Source organism: Protomyctophum bolini (genome assembly GCF_963924005.1).
Source record: "Protomyctophum bolini genome assembly, chromosome: 2".
NCBI classification, from domain to species: Eukaryota; Metazoa; Chordata; class Actinopteri; order Myctophiformes; family Myctophidae; genus Protomyctophum; species Protomyctophum bolini.
In genome coordinates this window covers 46,086,685-46,110,670 of record NC_137863.1, presented here as the reverse complement: position 1 = coordinate 46,110,670, position 23,986 = coordinate 46,086,685, and the positions used below count along the sequence as shown (strand labels likewise).

Below are 23,986 nucleotides of genomic sequence, written 5' to 3'. Positions count from 1 at the left end.
AATAAATGAAACAATCTGCATTATGCTGGACTATTACTTGGCTTGGTTGCAATCTTGATTCTAATCGATTAATCGAGGGGTTCTGTTCTGCCTCTTGTCTACCAGGCTGTGGAAGGCAATAAAATCATTTTCAAATGAATATTTTCGCGTCAAATTGTAGATGTCTTTGTTTACAAGTACGGTAGCTGTTTAATGAGCAGGCCAAATAATATAATGTACCTGTATGCAAGAATGTGAATGTTCAGATCATAGGTTTCACTCTCTCCACTTGTATCAGTTGTAGAATATGTCAATATTAAATATAGAGGCTATGCACGTGGCATAATCGTACCCGGACTCAGTGGCAAAAAACTATTTTCTAGCCTTGACATCCCATACAAACAAACAAACAAACAGAAAAGGCTGATTGTATTAAACAACGTTAAACTCACCAACATCGCAGGTGTACAGAAAGCTCTTGAATGATCCACTTTGTGTTTTTGTTTCATAAAAAATGTCCCGGCTTTGCAGACATTGAAAGAGGATACTTTTCGTACAGCCTGCAATGTTGGCGAGTTTGACGTCGTTTTTAATACAATCCGATTGGACTTTTCTTTCCATGTCTGGTCTGACGCCCATGTTGGCTACAAGCAGTGTTGGCAGACAACCATGGGTCTATGTAAACATGAGCAATTTAAACCTACCGGTATATAATAATAATAATAATAATAATAAAACTTTATTTGACATGACATGAAATGCAGCTCAAAGTGCTTTACAGAGCAATGGAGAGGAGAAAAAAAAGAAGAAAAGCAAGGCAATATACTTTTATATACTTTGGCCATTTAAAAAAAGGGGGAGATCTACAGTATATGCCATTGCTTACCTCTCCAAGACAGAAATGCACAGATCTTGCCTATCACTTATAACTGAAGAAAACACAAAACAAACATAAAGGCCCTGCACCCACCCCTACTGTACCATGGATGTAAAATAAAGAATTGTTCAACAACTCTGAATAAAAACACTGGCAAACTATAATTGGTTTGGTTTGAAGCTGACAAGGACAAAGACATCTGCAGCCTCTGGAACCAGGCAGCTTTATGGAGACGCCCATGAAGAAAGGAGCCAATCACCAGCTGCGACTGCGAGAATCCACCTACTATAGTTAGCCACTCACATTCATACACCACTCGGTCTATACGCATGCAAGTATAGCCACTCACTCACTCACTCACTCAATCGATCACTACTCAATCACACATACACCGAAGACATTCACAACACCACACAGGGAAACACGCATATTATGACCCTAAGAAGTCATAACACTCTCCCCCATATTTGTAGTTATCAGGACAGTTATTAACAGAGATCACGTAGGCCTACAGGGATTGATTTGTAGTTTTCAGAACAGTCTTTGACAAACATCACCTAGGGCTAGGCCTATAGCCCAAAGCAGACCTCTCTAGGACTCATCATCTGTGTGTGTGTGTGTGTGTGTGTGTGTTCTTTTCCATCCACCAGCTGTCTAAAAAGCCGGAATGACGTCGGGCGTCAGCTTCTTCTGTCCGCGGCTGTGCGCTAAGGTGTGCCCCGGCCCTGTGTGTGTATTGTGTGTGTGTGCGCGCGTGCGATAAGTCGTCGCCCCCCTCTGGTGGTCACAGTGTGGAAGGACTGGATCCATCCGGTTTCAGAGCAGCAGCTGTAGGGTTCACTGCTCCCAAACTGTAGAGGACACGAAACACACATGAATAGAAGATGTTTAGCAGTTAGCAGTGGTTCTCAACCTGTGGGTCAGGACCCCCCCCCCCCCCCCCAGGGACACGAACACATCCACATGTTTCAGTTAAAGGACCACTTCACCACTTTTCAACCTATCTTCATATACCGTAATAGGTCCTCATTAATAATCATGATGAAATGGCACGATTTCTTTCAACTCAGTCTGTGTCTCATAGGAGGGCTGTGGGCAGTTTAGAAACCGTCTTCCAGTGACATCATCATTAGGCAGATCTTTTTTAAAACAAGATTCTTTCACAAAAAGGTTTAGATTTTCATCATCGTGAGAACGATGGCTTCCATTTTCGCATTGCAACTTTTCGGAGACTAGAAAGCCTGCCGTTTCTATTAGCTTGTATTCCCCATCGATGATGTCACTGGAAGACGGTTTCTGAACTGCCCAACAGCCCTCCTATGAGACGTTCATGATTATCAGTGAGGACCTATTATATGAAGATAGGTTGAAAAGTGGTGAAGTGGTCCTTTAACCCATTTTGGTCGGGAACCCATTTTGGTATTAGCATCATGCCATGCTTTAGCTATTGAAAAATAGAAGATCTACAAGCTCATAGCGCGCCACCGAGTGGCGCGCTACGAGCTTGTAGGTCTGCTATTTTTGAAAAATCGAAGAACGACTGACATTTTTAGAATCTGATCTCAGGTCAGAATGGGTTGATCAGACCAGTGTGTGTCCAGTGGAAACCTCGTATGAATCTGATCTCAGGTCAGAATGGGTTGCTGTGACTTTTGTATTTTTCTTCCCCAGTTTTTCCATGTGTGTATGAGGTGACAGTACTGCATTAGACCCCTTGGTGTGGTTGTTCACGTGCAATGTGATGTATTCCCTTCGTATTCAGTGTGTCTTCCTATGTGCACAGTATAGAATCAAGAGACCTGATCATACCTCCATGTATACTGTATACTAGCCCATTCTGACCTGAGACCAGATTCATACGAGGTTTCCACTGGACACACACTGGTCTGATGAACCCATTCTGACCTGAGATCAGATTCTAAAAAATGTCAGTCGTTCTTAGATTTTTCAAAAAATAGCAGACCTACAAGCTCGTAGCGCGCCACTCGGTGGCGTGCTATGAGCTTGTAGATCTGCTATTTTCCAATAGCTAAAGCATAACATGATGCTTTAACACCAAAATGGGTTCCCGTTCAGAATGGGCTATAGAATCAGTATAGCGACGTACCTCTCTATGATGCTGTTGTTACACTGAAGCTCCCGGACCAGAAGCTCCATTTCGTCCTTCAGATGATACATCCTGGATGAACAAGATGTAATATGTCCATCATCATGTTGTATTATTATAGTTCTGGTCCATATACCCGTTTGGGGGATATGATATGAGTGCGTTCATCGTTTGAGTATACATTTATTTCACCCAGGTGAAGGTAATCTGTCCTCTGTCGTCGTTACTTCCCCTGCCAGTATAAAACCTACTCGAGTATAGGTTAACCCATTTTGACCTGGGAACGATTCTGCAAAATGTCTTCTAAAATCCTGACTGTTTTCTTTGAAAAAGCGTTGTTTTTCTATGTCAGTCGTTCTTAAACACTTTCATGTGACTCATGTCACTTTTCACGATTCTTCAAAAATAGCAGGTCTACAAGCTCATAGCGCGCCACTCGGTGGCGTGCTATGAGCTTGTAGACCTGCTATTTTTCAATAGCTAAAGCATGACATAATGCAGACCTAAATAGCAGACCTACAAGCTCGTAGTGCGCCAAGCTTGTAGACCTGCTATCTTTCAATAGCTAAAGCATGACATGATGCTAACACCAAAAAGGTGGTTCCCGCCCCAAAATGGGTTAATTTTGGCTCGGTTAATAATAATCGACCTACTTACACATTTCCTCCAGTGCCGTCGCCATACGTATACGCGCAATACGCACTGAGCGTAGGGCAACGAAAAGTGCCAAGCTGACCCTCATGAGGAAAACGAGCGCGCTCGTCGGGAGGCGGGGGGGGGAGGGGGGTGTCCTCCCAAATATCCTACGAGTAGGCCAACCAAATGGTCAGCGACGTCCCCCGATTTCCTCTGTCAGTAAAACCTACTTATACACGTTCCAGCGCCAATTCTGTCCTCAAAAATTTGAGCACGGGATATCAGCCACTTACTGTATATATAATTATATATAAAGGTCAGCTTGATATAAACTTTTGATAATATAGACAGTCGACTCGACAGCAGAATTGAAATGTTTTGCATTCACTACTGGTATATAAAACCTCCACGACAAATAGCATGCGCGTCGCACGCACAGATGCACCCATGCGCGCGCACAGTCGCACGCACACACACACACACACACACACACACACACCTGGAGACCATGGGGTCTTTGTCCCCTGCCACCAGCAGCTGATGATGTGCTGCTGTCTTGGAACGCAAAGAGTGGAGGAGTCCTCCCAGAGCCTGCGGGTCATACAGGGTTAATATTAATATACTGAAGAGTGCTCCCAGAGCCTGAGGATCATAGAATCAATATATGAACACTGCTGGTGCTGCGGAACATTTCAGAATAAAGGCGCTATGGGAGTGCCAAGCAGTGAGGGAGATTTTACTCTGAAACCCCCCCCACTTTCCATTTCCCCCCAAAAAACCTACTACATCAGACGCTATAGTAAGTCTGATCTCTCTTTTAGAAGCGCTAATATTGTAACTGAGAAGTCAGAAATCAGTCCAGAACATCGGCGCTGTGATCGATCTTCGCGGAGGCAGCGTAGACTCAGAGAAAATGGGGAGGCTCTTTTCACGATTTTTCAAAAATAGCAGAGCTACAAGCTCGTAGCGCGAGTGGCGCGCTACGAGCTTGTAGCTCTGCTATTTTTCAATAGCTAAAGCATAACATAATGCTAACACCAAAAGGGGTTCCCGCCCAGAATGGGTTAAGACGTGCCCACACGTTCCAGGCAGTGTTCATCTTTTCACAATATTTTGATTTGGTCTTAAGTCTTTTGAATAACACACCTATTTAGTCGAAGTAGTCTTAGTCAACAAAATTAACACGGGGTTCCAGGCAACCCGTGGTTTAACCCATTCTGACCTGAGATCAGATTCTAAAAATGTCTTCTACATCCTGACAGTTTTCCATTCTGACCTGAGATCAGATTCTAAAAATGTCTTCTGTCAGTCGCTCTTCGATTTTTCAAAAATAGTAGATCTACAAGCTCGTAGCGCGCCACCGAGTGGCGCGCTACGAGCTTGTAGATCTGCTTTTTTTCAATAGCTAAAGCATAACGTGATGCTAACACCCAAAATGGGTTAAGATGTGCGTGGACGTCCTGGGCATCAGAAGTGTTAACACATTGAACTGCCACCATTAAACTCCGGGCTGGCTATCGCTTCCTTGCAAGCGGCCATCTTGGTCCAGGCAAATACACCCGAGCCGAGCGTTGCCTAGCGACGGCGAACGCTGCTTTACGGTAGATATTATAGCGAGACCATTCTGAAACGAAAAAAAAACAAAAAACAACCTTATAACGTGTGTAGGATACCTCAGTGTGCTGGTCATCACATGTCTCCAGGTCGGCCATCAGACCTCTGGAGAAAGAGGTGAAGTCGTCCAGTCGACACTGCATCTCCAACAGGACACTGCGGAGACACACACATTGCCGTGCGCGCGCACGCACACATACAGACGGGTTAAAACATTACTTCCAGATTTCCGTTTTTTTATTGGTGCAACCACTCCTACAACCAGCAATGTCTGTGTACCTGTAGGCTATCCTGTTGTCATGAGCACGAGTGGTGTGCGCATGCGTGAAATTGGAACGATACAGAGAAGAAATTGGAACGATACAGAGAAGAAATTGGAACGATATAGAGAAGAATTTTGGAACGATACAGAGAAGAAATTGGAACGATACAGAGAAGAAATTGGAACGATACAGAGAAGAATTTTGGAACGATACAGAGAAGAAATTGGAACGATACAGAGAAGAAATTGGAACGATACAGAGAAGAATTTGGACGATACAAATTGGAACGATACAGAGAACCAATAGACGGGAGTTGCACCACTCAGTTCACACTGGTGTGATTCTTTAACTAACGCCGCATAATTTAGTCACAATGCCTTAGATTTCCATAGTTTATGCTGGAATGTAGCATGAATGCATCCACAGGGGGATGTAGCTCAGTGGTAGAGCGCATGCTTCGCATGTATGAGGTCCTGGGTTCAATCCCCAGCATCTCCACTTCTTTATAGGTGATACAATATTAAATGCTGTAACACAAAGGAGGGTTCCGAATAGACGCTTTTTTATTTATTTTAAATTTAACCTTTAATCTTCTGATTAGCTTGTTGCATTATGGCTGTGTTTGGTAACCTGACGCTGCCAGATGAGGGCGGTATTGCGGAAACATATTCCCCAACACAACACTCATCTGGGATCTCTGACGGAGTTGAGCCCTGAGTCAGATCTGCTTCGTACCGAACCAATCAGCGTGAGCTAAAGGCGGGATGCGGATGTGACGGTATATAGACACGTCGATATGATTGGTTGTGTTTGCACGCCCACACGGTGATAGACAGACGCTCCCATCCAATCATCTACCATGTATCTTGAAAAAAATGAACAGCCCCGTCATCGAATTTGCTTCCGCGATCCCAGATCCAAATAAGCTGTGAAACAAATTTGTGTAGCAAGCTTTTTGGATCTGGCAGCGTCAGGTTATGTGTTTGGTGCTTCAAGAGCAAAATAATGTTTACAAAGATAAAACTGAAGGTCACTCATTTAAAGAACATAGTTCCTAGTGTGCATAATAATAACAATACACACACAATGAAATGATTCATAAAGAAATCACACCCGTGTGAAGTCAGGGGCACTCGCTAAGCTCATTCCGGCCAATAGCAATTTGCGTCTTGTCTTTGCTCAGCCAATCAAATCAATCGCTATGATTCACACAAACACGCAAAGCTGGGCCGGCACCCCTCACAGATGTATTTAACGTACCAAAAGTACAAAGTACTCATTACGAGGAAAGTCCCATTTCAAGTTTTCAAATGTGTCCAAATATTTTGAAAATAGCATATCTACAAGCTCACAATGTGCCGCGATGCAACCCATTGTTGAGCTTGTAGATCGGCTATTTTCAAAGGGCAAAAATGTATATAGGGCTGACTTTGGTTACAAAGTAACTAGTAACTAAAGTTTTCAAATAATTGTAGTTGAGTAGAAGTAAAGGAACTGAAAATGTGACAATACTCAAGTGAAGTACAATTACCTCAAAATGTTACTTAAGTACAGTACTTAAGTAAATGTACTTAGTTACTTTCCACGACTGCCTTTGAACTCTGACCTCTCGCAATGTTCAAATGCTTCCGTCATATACAGTCTGGAGCAACGGAAGCTCTGATCATGAGTACAATATAAAACGGAAGTGCGGAGCCTCCTCCCCACTTCCCTTTGGTCTTTACAGTCGCACAAATTGATCCTAATATAAATAGAAATCATCTAAGCATATATATACTGTAGCTTGCTGCTTAGCAGAAATGGACATAAAATAGGCACCAGAGATATTTTAAAACGTATTTCCGTGAACAGAAATGGCAGCTTCCTTACTTCAGAGATTGTGGAATGGTTGTCTGGCTGCGTGAGAACTATGGTGGTGGTGACCTCACCTGTTCCATGTCTTTGCCGTGGTCAGCAGCTCCCTGTATCTCTGGACACATTCGTCCCTGAATAGACTCTTCATGCGCTTCACATGAGAGGAGAGGTGGATTCTGGGAGAGAGAGAGAGAGAGAGAGAGAGAGAGAGAGAGAGAGAGAGAGAGAGAGAGAGCAACACATACTCACTTTTCAACAAAACAAACACATACTCACTTCTCAACAAAACAAACAACACATACTCACTTCTCAACAAAACAACAACACATACTCACTTCTCAACAAAACAAACAACACAAACTCACTTCTCAACAAAACAACAACACATACTCACTTCTCAACAAAACAACAACACATACTCACTTCTCAACAAAACAAACAACACATACTCACTTCTCAACAAACAACAACACATACTCACTTCTCAACAAAACAAACAACACATACTCACTTCTCAACAAAACAAACACATACTCACTTCTCAACAAAACAAACAACACATACTCACTTCTCAACAAAACAAACACATACTCACTTCTCAACCAAACAAACACATACTCACTTCTCAACAAAACAAACAAACACATACTCACTTCTCAACAAAACGAACAACACATACTCACTTCTCAACCAAACAAACACATACTCACTTCTCAACAAACAACAACACATACTCACTTCTCAACAAAACAGCAACACATACTCACTTCTCAACAAAACAACAACACATACTCACTTCTCAACAAAACAACAACACAAACTCACTTCTCAACAAACAACAACACATACTCACTTCTCAACAAACAACAACACATACTCACTTCTCAAACTTGTGGATTTGCTCATCGTTGTAAAGTAGTTCTGTGGTACAAAAATAAATAATAAATAAATAAACACAAGACATACATTATGAACATTTATAACATGCATACAGTATGAACATGCTGTGACTTAAAAGTATGAATCCTGATGAGTGCACACAAGCAATCATACTGTCCTTCAGTCAGACACACACACACACACACACACACACACACACACGCACACGCAACCACGCACAGACCATGTGCGCGCGCACGCGTGCGTTACGTACTGCCAATGATCCTGTCCTTGCGGTACTGCTGGTGGATTACAATAATCTTCTCTTGAAGGACCTCCATCTTCTCCTGACTGCGGGAGTGAGAGGTGAGAGTTCAGAGTTCAGAGTTCAGCACACAGACACCATGCAGGCCCCCAGAGCGGCTGGCCACAACGTTGAAGCCTGCTGCTGCCACCTTTTCATTTTACATCATGTTTTTATACATTTTTTTAATACATCATCGCTGATGAGCGGCGCTTGTTATAGGAGGGAGGCTTGTTCATTGTAGGAACTAATACACATACTGCGTTGTGAGCCAACGTCAGCCATGATGTCATACGTTTTGCGGAGTCGCCGTTTTGCCTGTTTTACATGGAGACTGGACAGGAAACGGCGTTCTCAAAGATTTCCACCCTGGAAGGTGGTTTCACTTTGTTGCGTTTTCACCTCCTGAAATACTCTCCATACAAGACATGGCTAGTATCAACTCTAATACTAGCCAATATGGACAAAGCGTTCCCCGGGTCTAACATGAACGTAAATTGAAGCCTGTCAGTCCTTGCAATGGAAGTCGCCATCTTTCTAGATCCGTTTTGGCCCAGCTGGCCATTGGCTGGCCCAGACAACGAGGCAGGACTTCCCCCCTTCTTCTCCGTTGGTTTTTATTTTGACTCGAGTGGGAGGGGAATCCCTATCATAGACTGTAACGGTAGCCACGCCCCTCAGAACATACGCAACCTTATGGTCATTTTTTAAATGAATGGGACCATAATTTTCCAAAAAGAATATTATGACATTAGAAATGAGACTTTAAACTAGTGACTGGAAGAAGAAAGTATTCATGACCATGTTTATTAAGGTAATACAGTCTAGGTGAAGTTGGGTCCAAATACATGGACTTCTATGGGGTTATGGGTTTTTCTGGGTCCAATGACAGTGCCACAACAGGCCATTATATGAACTTTCATTTCCTTAGTGGCTTCACAAAATATCTGTCTGACTGCCCCCCTGATATGGAGAGTATAGGTTGCTGCCTTCAGGAAGGAGATATGGTGTTCCAGCATACAATAAGGTCAGACTGAAGAGGTCAACTCTGAGGCTTAATCAGGATTTTGGCCAGGACTAGACTGAGCTGTGGACATTGCTCTCTGCCCATGTGTTTTCTATGTATGTAACTGTATTTTATTTGAATTTTTCCCCCGTGTTATGTCAAATGTGTATCATATGTGTTGCATACAAGGCCGCTGGGTCGCAGAACGAATTTCAGTGCGAACTGACAATAAAGTACTCATATATAATAATAATAAAGTATCATATATCATATCATATATCCTATCATGTTCTCGTCTAAAGGGACCCCCAGCAAACGATTTCCTATGAACACCGTTCTCGTGTAAATACTACCTCAGAGGCCCGGGCGGTGGTGTAACCGTCTGGGCACCCGACTGGTAATCCACAGTCGCAGTGTGCCGCTGGTTCGACTCCCGAGCCCGACACGGCCTTTACTGCATGTCTTCCCCCCCCATCTCTCTCCCGTTTCCTGTCCCTTCAAAAAGTATGGGTCGATTTGAACCGCCCTGAGGGGATGTAATATGTAATTGCGAACGCAATGAGCACTTACTATGAGACCTAGCTGATCATGTCTGTCTGTGTGTCTGTCTGTGTGTCCCCCCTTTGTGCCCATATATGGAGCTCTGCTTTGGGGACTCCTTATATGGTTCTTAAAAAAAACCCAAATATGTACGAGCTGCGTTTGCGCGTCTTACTGGTAATATATTACTCTTGATTCAAAAGCAATGCGTAATATAATATCATTACATTTTTAAGAAGTAATATGTAATAAGTAACATATTACATCGTACCTCTTGTCATGCGCCAGGCTGTCAGAGAGCTTGGCCTGCTCTATGAGCAGATGTTCCAGTCTCTTCTGGAACTCCTGGATCCCCGCGGCGTACATGGGCACGTGGTCCCGGAGCTGAGAGGAAAAGGAAAGGTACTATGTTTACCCGGGGTAACTGGACTAAGGAAAGGAAAGGTACTATGTTTACCCAGGGTAACTGGACTAAGGAAAGGAAAGGTACTATGTTTACCCCAGGGTAACTGGACTATAAGCTCAAGAACTTGTTTTACAGCCAGGCCCTGCTCTCATAGAACATTTCATGGTAGGTATAGGTTCAATGCCTTGTCCAAGGAGCACTTCAGCGGTGGTCATTTTAACGTGCAGCCAGTCCGGGGATAATACGAACTATAGCGACCTTTCCGATATCAAGACCGCTCCGCAAAGCGTTCGGCCACGCTGCTGCCTCAAAGCAGAGCACGGACAGCAGAGCAGTGTTGATTTCGTCGACTTAAAGGTATATTCAGTGATTTCACTCAAAAAAACCTTAGGTTTCGTTTTTGGCTGTGGGACCTAAGCCTTCGTCCAATCAGGATAGAGAGTCAAAAACGAAACCTAAGGTTTTTTGACCCCCCCCAGGGGTTAACTGGGGACAGGGAGGAACTCCTTATATGGTCAGCACACTCTATAGTAGAGAGGATTATCACAACAAAACAGTGATATTTCAATTAAGTGAAATCACTGAATATACCTTTAAAACTGAGACGAAATGTTCCGTCGACTATACAATTTTTTCACTGAGGAAAACTAAATGGAAACTAAATAAAAAACGATGACTAAAACTAAGACTGAATATGCTGACAATTTCGTCAAACAGACTAAATTGTTAGGGACTAGTGGACAAGAGATCCAAGTCATTTTTACAATTAGTTGCATGCTGAAAATAGCCGATCTACAAGCCCACAATGCGTCGCAGCGCGATGCATTGTGAGCTTGTAGATCGGCTATTTTGTGATTACGACGGCATCAAGGCCCGCCAAAATACATTTTGTTCGACTAAATCAGCCGCAGATTTAGTCGACTGAAACCTTACGACATTTAGTCGACTAAAACTAGACTAACACTAAAACATTTCCAGGTGACTAAAACGTGACTACCACCGAATGAAAACTATTCAGGAGACTACGACTAAAGCTATAAAATCTAACAAAAACAACAACACAGTGTCAGTGGCTCCCTGACGATCACCTGATCTTATAGTACAGTTCTTGCATGCAGTCGTACAGTCACTGCTGACTCATGCACAGGGGGATGTAGCTCAGTGGTAGAGCGCATGCTTCGCATGTATGAGGTCCTGGGTTCAATCCCCAGCATCTCCACTTCTTTATGAACCATTAAATTAAACAAGCGGGTTCTTTTCCCCGTGGTGGACCGTCTGGACATTCTCCCTAACGCTTGAGGATTTTAATTATTTTCTGATTAGCTCGTTGCACTGCCCTGTTGTTTTGGTGCTTAATAAAGGGCAGATGTTTACAAAGATGGAACTGAAAATCACACAAAAGGACCGATATCCTGATCTCAGATTATTGGTATAGCCTCCCTACTAGCAATGCTCTTAAAGGGACAGAGACAGGCAGACTGGCTGCTCTGTGAGAACAAAGCCATTGAGGGTCACATCAATGGTCAAAATAACCGGGATGGCCCGATACCGACATGGCATCTTTATCCCATTCTGACCTGAGATCAGATTCACATACGAGGTTTCCACTGCACAGACACTGGTCTGATTATAACCCATTCTGACCTGAGATCAGATTCTAAAAATGTCAGTCGTTCTTCGATTTTTCAAAAATAGCAGACCTACAAGCTCGTAGCACGCCACTCGGTGGCGCGCTATGAGCTTGTAGATCTGCTATTTTTCAATAGCTAAAGCACGACATGATGCTATAACACCAAAACGGGTTCCCGTTCAGAATGGGTTAAGGCCCATATGGCCAATTTCAATACGCTACAAATGATAACGTAAAAGTCGGTTAGAACTGGACTGAACTGTTTTAAGTACCATGTCTTATTACTTAACTTAAGACCTGGAGGCGTTGATCAATGCCATTTGGCTATTCTGAGTGTCCAAAGAGCATTGACCCATGCCTCCAGGTCTTAAGTTAAGTAATAAGACCTGGTACTTAAGACACGCAAAATACAGCCCAAAATTTGACATATTTGTTTGACAATTTGCTGGCCAGTCCTGGACTCGAAACCTGGGGCAACTGGGCAGTACCAGCTCCCCATGAGACGGCCTCTCTAACCACTCAGCTCTCCAGCTATGTCAGACCCAATTGCAATTGGTACCGCTTTAGAGTTAAAAAAAAAATCAATCAACATTTAAAGGTGTAGTAGTCTCCACTGACTGTGGAGCAACGGAAGCGTTGAGAAATTTCAGATTATCTAATGGCTGACGCGCACGCGCGCACGCACGCACGCACGCACGCGCGCGCACGCACGCACGCACACACACACACACACACACACACACACACACACACACACATACTCGTATAACTTACCTTCTTAGGACCACACTTTTTTTTCAGGTTATTGCTTACCTCGTTAGGACCACACTTTCTAGACATAGTAGAAACATATAAACTACACTCCTGAATGTGGAAAAAAATCTATTTTAATACAATCACATCAGATTTAAAGAAGGGCAAACTATAAATTACCACATTTTTACCCTACTTGTTAGGACCGTCTCCAAACAAAAGAAAGCTAAAACCTTTTGGTCAGTAACTTCACTGCATTGGCTCTTATGAGTTTAATCATCTATATGCACTGGGGAGGCACTCAGGGGCACACTGGGGGGGCACTGGGGAGCCTCTGGGGAGGCACTGGGGAGACAATGGGGAGGCACTGGGGGCACACTGGGGAGGCACTGGGGAAACACTGGGGAGAAACTGCAGCCACTGGGGAGGCACTCAGGGGCACACTGGGGAGGCACTCAGGGGACACTGGGGAGGTACTCAGGGGGACACTGGGGAGGTACTCAGGGGACACTGGGGAGGCACTCAGGGGCACACTGGGGAGGCACTCAGGGGGACACTGGGGAGGTACTGGGGAGGTACTGGGGAGCCACTGGGCAGACACTGGGGTGGCACTGGGGGAGGTACTGGACATTTCATATCACACACACACCATGATTCAATAGCCCCCCTTCTTTTCTTTTTTTTCTTCCTTTTTTTTGGGCAGCTTGGCATGGCACGATTTATTTCAAGCATGGCGCAGCACCATGCCAACAACATTGTGCAGTAAACCCTGCTTTAATACACGACAGGTGAGGTGATATACCTCATCTCTAGTGAGTGGCCCAGCCCTTCCTATATTTTTCTGTATGTGGCCCTCAGTGAAAAAAGTTTGGGCACCCCTGATATAGAATACTTGCCATATCTGACACATTTAGATGAAACATGTGATAAGGAATTTATGGTACATGGGTATAATATCTACAGGAGAGACAGAAATATTCATGGTGGGGGTGTGGCTTTTTATATTTTTTTATATTTTAAGTCCACTTGCCTAATATTAAACCTATATTGCTGTGTTGCTGTTACAGACTACCGGATTCCAATTCTCAGTAGTAGTCAGCAGTGTATGTGAGATGGTGCTTTTGTTCTTGCTTAATGTAAATCGCTCTGGATTAAGAGCGTCTGCTAAATGCCTAAATTGTAAATTGTAAATTGATGGTGGACAGAGCATCAGACAGTAATAGGGAATTGTATATACCTGCAGATATGAATATGAACTGGTTCTCTCCAACATGCTCACTTAAGAAAACCCTCCATGCTATTGCAGATACATACAATTTAACACAGTTAGCAAACAAGCCAACAAGAACACAAATAATAAATGGCATCTCCTCCACCTGTATTGATCATATCTTTACAAATGCAGCTGATCTATGCTCAAAGGTGATTTCTGTTGAATTTGGATGCACTGACCACAACATAGTAGCTTTTACGAGAAAGGCAAAAATCCACAAATATGGAAGGAAGCTAAAGCTGACTTTCAACACGCCTATAGAGATGGGCTTTCTACATGTACAGCACTGACACAGTTAATAGATGACTGTCTAATGAATGTGGATTCTAAGAGACTAGTGGGGTCTGTACTGTTAGATTTTAGTGCCGCGTTTGACATTATTGATCACAATCTATTGCTTGACAAACTTTCATGTTATGGTTTTACCTTATCTGCACTAAGGTGGATAAAAAGCTATTCATCCAGCAGATCACAGAGAGTATACTATAATGGGAGTCTCTCAGATACTAAACATATTCACTGTGGAATTCCACAAGGAAGTTGCTTAGGTCACTATATTTACAAATGACATGCCACTGGTCGGGGCCAATATAGCCATGTATTCTGACGACACTACTTTGTATATGTCTGCCACTAATGTGGAAGATCTGTCTGTAGCTCTTAACAAGGAACTACAGAACATATCAGAGTGGGTGGTGAACAATAGGATGGTCCTGGACATCTCAAAGACTAAATCCATTGTATTTGGATCACAGCATATGCTCAAGTCAAAACCCAAATTGAATCTGAATCTGAGCAATCTAGCAGTTGAGCAGGTAGATGAAACAAAACTTATTGGGGTTATATTAGACAGTCATCTAACATGGTCTACTCGTATTCAAAACATAACTAAGAAATGGGAGGGGGTTTGTCCATGATTAGGAGATGAGTTTTTAACTCCAACATCTGCTGTCCAGGTCATCCAGGCACTAGTGATATCCCACCTTGACTATTGTCCAGTTGTGTGGTCCTAAAAAGTACCTGCGTAAATTACAAATAGCCCAGAATAAGGCAGCTCGCCTTGCCCTGAACTGCAATACTAGATCTAGTACTGTTAAATCATCAGAAGCTGTCATGGCTGTTGGTGGAGCAGAGATTAGCTGCCAGTCTGGCTGGATTTTTTTAGGAACATTTGTTCAAATAAAAAAACAAAATGCTTATATAAAAATATTCATTATACCAGTTGTTGTATTATAGTGTTCTGATACTTGGTACTGTGTTCGGATATGTACTTGTATGTATGGTGTACTGCCTGCCTGAATGGTAACATAAGAGTGGAGCTGTGTTAGAGCTGAAGGCCGAGCTGCTGGCAGGCAATGATTGTGATGTCTAGTCTGTGACGTCATTAGGACATGAAGTATCCAAGATATATATGCTTCTGTAAGTGGAATAAACCTTGTGAACGTTTTGATGTGACCAAGTCTCGTGTCATGTTAATCTTCTCCCGGGCCGGCCTGTCTGTCTGTCCGCCGCCGAACCATGGAAATGCCAGCCGGGTCGTCACACACCAGAACCAGACGAGGGTCCAATACGTAGAATACAGTATATCATAACAGTTTGGTGTCAGAAACGGGACAGATAAGAGGTGAGTCACTTCATATTTTACTCTTCATTAGAGAAAAGTGTCTCTCCTCTTACCTGGTAATATATAGGTTATGATGCAGGGTTTACCTTAGTTAAACCTTGTCTTTTTTTTCGTTCCCACAAGATTACATGCTTCCAAATTTCATTGGTATAGACCCTAAGTGGTAATTTAACATTTAAGTGACTTATACAGTTTTTGTGTTTTTTTTTTTTTTTAGTGACGTGACAGAGTTAAGAGATAAGACTGTTTGGGTTCAAGCAGCAATATGGTTAGAGTCCATATATAAGCCTAATGAGGTTCATTAGCAGAAAGACTGCGTAGAGTTAGATACGCGCAGCAATATGGTTAGAGTCCATATTCAGCCTGACGTTTGGTACGCCAGCAGAGATTATTACACTTTCCTTGTAGAGGTCAGTGGCCTCAGTGATGCATCGCAGCTGAGGTTATAAGCCGGATGAATAGCCTACTTTGTCCGCACAACAGCTGTGAGTATACGCTGCAGTCTGTTGTTTTTATAAATCTGTTAGATGTTGTCTAACAGGGTACGTCTGTGAGATAAGCGTACTAAGCCTGTGGTGTGTTTCCCACAGCAAACTTTAGTTACACTCTGGTCATAGTCAAAAGTCACTGCTAGATTTAGCTACCAATTTCAAGGTAGCAGAGATAAGGGCTGGTGTGTGAACAGACATCGTTGTGCATTCCATGTGGTTGTCAATTCTTTTGTGTTTTGTGTTTTGTGTCTTGTCGCAAATGGACAGTCAAAGTTAAGATACCCCCAGAAAGAGGGGTGGACATGTGCAAGTAAAGTGACGTTGTGTTTCCCTGTCACGCTTAATGAATACACAGTAGTTGCCACATTCATCCAAATATGCCAGGATGATATTGAATTGGGCATATAAGAGTGGTTTAACGTGTTATCCCTGGGGTTTTCATATAACACTGGCATGCTGCTGAGCTACACTCTGTGTATTGAGTTGAATGTTGGCGATTACAAAGTTAAAACAACCCCTAACCTAAGGGGGCTGATGGATTGAATAAGTGAAATATTAATCAGTATTCAGTGAGACAACGCCGCATTTCTGTTTCATTTCACTTAAATGAGTGTGCAAAATAGCCGATCTACCAGTGCTATAAATAGCCAAAAACCAGTGTTAAGAAAGGTCTCCAGCCTATTAGTTAGAAGGCAGCAGAAGCTGCTATATATATATATTGGTGTTTATATAAATCAAATATAAGCGCTGGAGAATCAAGTGTAAAATGTACCTTGTATGGCAGAAATATAGTAATCTAATGTTAGTGTAAAGTGTCTATTTAGCCTGCCCTGTGAGCTGGAAAAGTCATTACACCAAAACGTACTCGAAAGAAAAGGAAGGCCTTAAAGTAAGGACCAGAAGCGCATAGAAAGTTCTGAGAAAGCTGTAAGCGTTTTGGGTTGGTAGAGCCCGTTAGAGACGAGTATTCATCTTTTCTGATCAACGGGCCATACTCTCGCGACGGGAGAGCGCAGAGGCTTGCGTAACCATAGCAACCTGGTGATTTCTTTCACCAGCACACTGGCCTTATCAGAAGAGGAGAAGCTATCTCTTTTCTCACTGGGCCAAGGGAGGAAAGCCGAAAGAGCAGTGTTGTGAACTTGTTTATAAACCTCCCCCACAGCAGTCAGCTAGTAAGAATCACTCCCTCACGAAGCCCAAGGTCAATATGTAGCTCTCAGTATGAGAGCTAATAATCACTGAAAAAGCAAATATAGGCCTGGTATGATTGGGCACATGTATTGTGCGTATAGATAAATAATATAATAATAAAAGATATCCTCAAAATAAGGATTAGAAGTGCTATAAAGTTTTTTTTTTTTTGAGAAAAGGTTTGCAACTCAGTATGAACGCTGTAGCATAGAAGCGGAGACGTAGAACTCATCTTTTCTGTTCCGCACCTCGGGCGCTCAAGATGGCGTAGCCATGGTAACTTGTCGAGACCTTATCAGCAGAGACAAGCATTTCTCTGACCCACAGTGAGAAGAGAAATTCTCAATGGGCCAAGAGAAAAGCCGGGAGAGCGTTGACGCAGCCAACTGTTTATAACTCACCACACACAGCAAAAGAGTCCCTTCACGGAGTGTGTTATCTCTTATCTCATTAAGCCAAGGTCATATACATGTAGGCTCAGACAATAATAGACCCTTCATTATGCCAAGTTAGGAGACTGAATGGAATTCAGCAAGATATTAAATGGGACAGAATAAAACATATTATAGCCATAGACATGAATAAGGTGACAGTATTAATGATCCCGCCTTAAATGTATAGGGCTGAGATGCGTAGGCACGTGTATTGTGACATGACAGGAATGTTATTCAGGAAAAATGATCTAAATGTAATATTCCCAAGAGCACTAAATATACCTGCAGTAAAAGTAAATAAAGGACCTAAGGTGTAGTTCTTGTGACTTGACAGAGTTTGGAAAGACTGCGTTGTGTTTCACGCAGCAATATGGTATTAGTCCATATTTAGTCTGGCGTTTGGTATACCAGCAGAACAGATTCATTCTGTATTCATAGTAATCTGTTAGATGTTTCTAACGGGGTACGTCTGTGATACGGAGATATCACAGCGTACTAAGCCTGTGGTATTCTTCCCACAGCATACATTTTGTGTGGTTCCACTCTGATCATTTGTATTAAAAAGTCACTGTAGATAGAACATTAAGGTACCCGACTGAAGTGTTCAGTTTGAGAACTAAAAAGTTCAGTTCTAGAAGCTCGTAAAGGCCTGTAGGGCCTCATTTCACTGTCGGAAAAAATAACAGATCTACAAGCTCGATAATGGCCGTAGAGCTTCGTTCACTAAGTGTCATAGCTCAAAATTGGCCAGCTTAAGTACATTTATTTCAAGTTTAAGTAATATGTATCAAGAAATGTAAGCTAATACAGGAAGGAAAATTAGTCACTATTCCGTTATAATGCAGTAATTGGTGGAGTTCCAATCAAAATACAATCATTAGACAGCTTTTTAGGTTGCACCAAATTCATGATCCCAAATTTAGTGTCCCATATGGAAGGGGGTGTGTTGAATATGAATCAGACAGGCCTGAAACAGATAGGGAGTTTATCAACCTAAGTAGAGACCATAATGGAAATGACTCAGGGAGGTCAGGTCATATCTTATGTGTAGTTCAGCCTGTTAAGTGGATATTCGAGGCAACAGTCAGCCTTGGTAGGTCAGTTCATATTATAGGTGCAGTCAAAGCACGCCATGTGTGTACATTTCTCATACAACTACACACACAAACACACTAAAAGGAAGTGTAAGTGTAGTCAACATTTATGTTCAAAAAAAAAAAAAAACATTTTAGTAAAACTGCCACATTCAAATATATATATATATATATATATATACCCAGTGTATTAAAAATATTTATAATTCCCATTTTTTGTCACATCTAAAAGCTGAATCGTCATCTGCCCACCCAGCCAGCACCCACCCAGCCGAAGGGGGGGTGAACTTCAACCAGAAAGACAATTAGGGAGGGGGATTGGGCTCCCCTGAACCTAGTTGTCAACAGGGGACGGTGGAATCGTGAGGTTCCGAGGGCACGTTAAAGATTTTCTATAGTGCTGGGGAGAGCTACTGAAGGCCTCCGTGTCTGATGAAGGGTGAGTACACCCTACCGTGGTATCCTCTAGTCAGCGCACTCGTCGGCAGTAACTCGCAGGCGATGCGTGGTACGTGGGCGACAGCCCACACCTAGCAGAGGTTCGTACGAGACGGCCTCTGTGAATAGGCAAGGCCAGTGAAAACGGTCAAAGTTCGAACAACCCATAGCTACGTGGGATTCGGAGCAGACCGTCGGATTCCTCCTGGGTGACTAATCATCACTACGGGACCAAGGAGCTCGCTATCGACTGCGTCTCTGGCCGGTGGGGTCACAATGGAATTAAGTCCAAGCCAGTTGCTTGAAAGATAGAACTGGTGGCTTCCGTGCTCCGCTCAATGTACAGTCAAGCCGTTGTGAGCTGAAAGCGAATGAGTTAGTAGGCGAGCAGCGCTCTTTGTGATCGGCTGCCTTTGAAAAGAAGGGGCCGGGAAGCAAGGAGGCTTGAGTTCTCTGTCCAGGGTTGCCTGGGGGGAGATCTCAGGCGGAAAGGGGTCCAGCCCTGGACAGCGCCCTTCATCAGGGAAGTCCGAAAGACCTAAGTGACAATGACTTTTTGTCCTAAGAGTGGATGCCGAAAGACATTTTGTGGAGTTTTACCACTGAACATTTGTTTTTGGCACTGAACTTTGGGGACATGGGTGTTCGGGGGACACATTGATGTCATGCGATGGTTTGTGTGTTGAGCACACAAGCGATTGAACTGAACAATGAACCTGGACCTTTTCTTTTTGTACGAAGAGAGGAAGCAGAATGACATTTTGTGGAGTTTTACCACTGAACATGTGTTTTGCACTGAACTTTGAGTGTTTTGTGCCGGGGGGGCACATTGATGTCATGCGGTTTTTGTGTGTTGAGACCACACTAAATTGAACAATGAACATTTGGGGTTTTTGCATCTCACTTCTGCATGTCACTTCCATCACGTGACTACAGGAAGTGTTGTGTCGGGGGGACACATTGATGTCATGCGTTTTGTGTGTTGAGACCACACTAAATTGAACAATGAACATTTGGTGTTTTTGCATGTCACTTCTGCATGTCACTTCCATCACGTGACTACAGGAAGTGTTGGGGTCAAATCTACAGCAACAGCGGAGTACGATGTGGAATGGGAATGCTAAATATTTATTTTACCAGTTTTATGTGGAATTCGGAAAAACGTGGCAAGTTATTTTTCACATTTAGAGGTAGAACAGCTCTGAGGCGCATACTAATGTGCACACACGCACACACGCACGCACACACACAGAAAGATAGACAACAGGGTTGTTTGGTCTAGGAAGAAGTGCCTGTTCAAAGGGAGGTACGCGCGTACGTGTGTGCATCAGGGTAGAATTGACATTTTCAGTATTAAAAGTCAATAAATCAAGTATATTATGACTCAAGTAAGGAAGGGCTAATTCATTCTTTAGCCCAGAAGAAGTTGGTGCAATTTATAAGCTCAGCTGTAATCAATTTGGAAGGGAACTCCAATAATAAAATAAAATATAAAACCAATACTGTATAGATCCTAGGCCCAGTCAATAGTGAATTACAAGTAAGTGTGTCTCATTGGGTTAGACCAACTTTAGTCCTATAAAGTCCGGATAAGTAAGGGCAAATGTGGAGACTAGGGAGAATAGAAAAGTTTCAAATAATAACCACAGTGTATTAAATTAGTACAGGACTACAGCACATACACCCTATATAACATATACCGGTAGGTCCCATTCAGTAGATACACCTGTGAAGGAGCGGATATATGCTCACGAATAAATCGATCTTGAGACAGACGATTTTGTTTTGGTGTTTTGGGACAATGTTATGGTAAGGTTAGACAAAATAGGTGTGTAAGCGTTTGTGTAGTAAGATAGTCAGTGCACTAATCTAGTCAACAGGCCTGAAATAATTTGTATTAAACATTAAGTGTGGTTAGGAAAAAAAACCCAAGTTTGCTCAGCAGAGTAGGCTGTAGAGTAGGCTGAACGGGCGCTTCTTGTCAACCTACAACATGGACGCATGTTTTGTGGGAGGAGTGAGAGAAGGGTGCGTATTCGGTTCAAATAAATAAAGGATTTAAATGAAGTGTGATTCAGCATAGAAAAGGCCAAATTATGAAAGGTCCGTCAAGCTATAAAGGACCAGGGAAAGAATATGGTCAAAAGAGTTGGAGGTATGGACTGGTGTGTGTGAATTGTTCATTAGATATTTTAGGGGGGTCCACCATGTGTAGTCCTTAAGAGTGGACTGTCTAACCCTAAGCTAACCCTAATATATTTCTATTTCCACAGACACACACAGGAATGCAGTCATGATGAACCAGGACCTGAGTCTGCTGAATAACTATCATTCATGTTTTTATGTCCCCAACCCGCCGGTTGTATGAAAGGTGTCTGGTTAATTGTGTTTCAAGAAGGCAAATACAAATTTTATTTGCATGTGCAAGGGCAAATGGTCTGAAAGAATTAACAAATTAACCCATAACAATTGAGTGTCTGTGCTTGGTGTCTTGTTGTGGTAAAGCAAGGCCCTGTTAGCTTATCTTGTTTTGAGAACACAGAGAGCTCTGTAGAAATTGTTTTACACAGAGCAGGTGGCCCACATGGAGCGGAGGTGCAGGAAAGCACCAGTGTCAGGGGTCATTCATGTAAGTATAGACACGTCACATGCTCAAAAATACACATTTAGAAATTTTAATTGTATTATTATTCCCCTTGGATGGGTGATTGATTGATTGACGGAATATTGATGAAGTGAAATCAATATAGTATAAGGATGGGATATGAAGCTCCCACGCACACACACACAATATGCGTGTGTGTCTTTGTTCTGTTTGGGGGGGGGGGAACCCAGTGCTTTTCAGTTTTGTCCACAGGAGACGGACAGCAGACGGGAAAATACAGAAATTGAGTGGGTTTCCGGCCCCAGGACTGGTGTATCACCAGGTCCAGAAGGCCTAAGCGTTCAGCCGGGGAAGGGAGATCGCCTCGGGCATAGAACACGACCAAGGGTCTGACAGAAGGGCCTGCGCACGGCCTACAGCAGGGCCAGACCACGGCCTACAGCAGGACCATCACATCGCCACTACGGCCTACAGCAGACCAGCATGACGGTACTGCAGACCCCCGGTAGGTCTGCAAGAGGGCCAGACCAGCCACCGGACGCAGGCCGCGTCCTGCAAGGGTCTGCATCTGACAGGTCACACGTCGGCAGGCCAGGAGGGTCTGTGTCGGCCTAGACCGCAGTGACGCAAGTGTGCCATTTGAACAACGTCCTATGACCATTTTCCAGGTCTTGAACTCATGGAGGAAATAGGAAGTAGTCACATTGTGACGAAGACCTATTTTGCTCAGACTATATGAGACAAGCATCCTGGAGCAGAATGTGCGCGAGATTTGTTTCGCGCGCGCGATGTTTATGGAGTAAGCGGGATGCTATATCATCAACAATGCACGGCCAGGTCTATATGACGCAGGCTGGTGCGGACAAGTCCATATGCATCGGCGCACTATCTGATGGATGCGGTACGGGACAATTGCGCGCGGTCGCCAAAATGGAGAACTGTTGCCTGGGCTCTGTGCGAACTGTTGCTTGGGCTCTGTGCCATATCGGTTCCAGTGGAGTATAGGGTCGTAAGAGTGGACTGGTGGAGTAAGTCTTGAACATTTTCTGTTGAGTAAGCCAGTTCGGGAACATTTCGGGAGTAGGTTCTTGGACGGTTGGAACCTTTTCAGTTTTGTCATGCGATGGTTCTTGGACGGAGTTCCTGGACGATTGGAACATATGTTCTAACATTTTCTTTTTATTAGATTAATGACTGGTTTCTTGTGTCTCAATGTCAAATATGTGGTTATTTGCTGTCATTACACACTGTCCCTATACATGACACCCACACATTCCCCTGTAGGAAAGAGGGCCTCCAGAGATACGGGAGGCAGGCATACTGCAAGTGTGGAGTGGTATAAAAGAGTGGTTAGATGTAGGGGCAATGGTCAGTTATAAATGTCAGAGATGGTTGCCTTGGTCCAGTCCAGGTAAAGACAGGCTGTACTTCCGTCCCAGACAGATCAACAACATGTGCTAGATAAGATATGATGTACTGAAGAACAGATCAGAAGAGGCTGATCTTGGAGTGTTGAATTAGACACAAAGTAATGTTGCTAAGTGTTAAGTGATCAGGGATCTGAAGATGATATTAAGTGTATATTTTAATGTACCCTTTCCTATCCCCACGTGTATATGTTGTATATTATATAGTTTATATTATATATAGTATTTATTGTTGATTTCTCCTCCTCTTTTCTTTCTGTGTTTCCTATCTTATCTCTCTCTCTCTCTCTCTCTCTCTCTCTCTCTACACCTATGTCTATGTTTCAAGTGTACAATCAGGTGGCGTGCGCGTGCTTGCTCAGAGATTGATCAATGATTATTGATTAAGCAAAGAGATCACATAAACGAGAGGCTGGATACAATTTCCCTGGCGGAGTCCAGGTTTTTCGGTATCCATATTTGATTGTACACTTTTCCGCATTATAAATACAGTATCAGATGACGTCGTCCTTATATGACGAAAGAGTGGATTGTTGTATTATAGTGTTCTGATACTTG

The 23,986-nt window shown here is 43.2% G+C and overlaps 1 protein-coding gene across 2 annotated transcripts in view; it reads right to left on the bottom strand.

Annotated features, from left to right (window-relative positions):
- Nucleotides 1-782: 782 nt before the first annotated feature.
- The window catches only part of ikbke (inhibitor of nuclear factor kappa B kinase subunit epsilon), a 56,672-nt gene continuing 33,468 nt past the window's right edge, over nucleotides 783-23,986 (bottom strand). For both annotated transcript variants that reach the window (XM_080787472.1, XM_080787471.1), the window contains exons 14-21: nucleotides 10,331-10,443; nucleotides 8,484-8,560; nucleotides 8,212-8,251; nucleotides 7,405-7,506; nucleotides 5,273-5,369; nucleotides 4,099-4,190; nucleotides 2,964-3,035; nucleotides 783-1,707 (exon numbers count right to left, since the gene is read on the bottom strand). In XM_080787472.1, coding sequence (XP_080643598.1) covers nucleotides 1,641-1,707; nucleotides 2,964-3,035; nucleotides 4,099-4,190; nucleotides 5,273-5,369; nucleotides 7,405-7,506; nucleotides 8,212-8,251; nucleotides 8,484-8,560; nucleotides 10,331-10,443 — 660 coding nt within the window. In that variant the 3' untranslated portion in view covers nucleotides 783-1,640. The remainder of the gene's footprint in view (nucleotides 1,708-2,963; nucleotides 3,036-4,098; nucleotides 4,191-5,272; nucleotides 5,370-7,404; nucleotides 7,507-8,211; nucleotides 8,252-8,483; nucleotides 8,561-10,330; nucleotides 10,444-23,986) is intronic.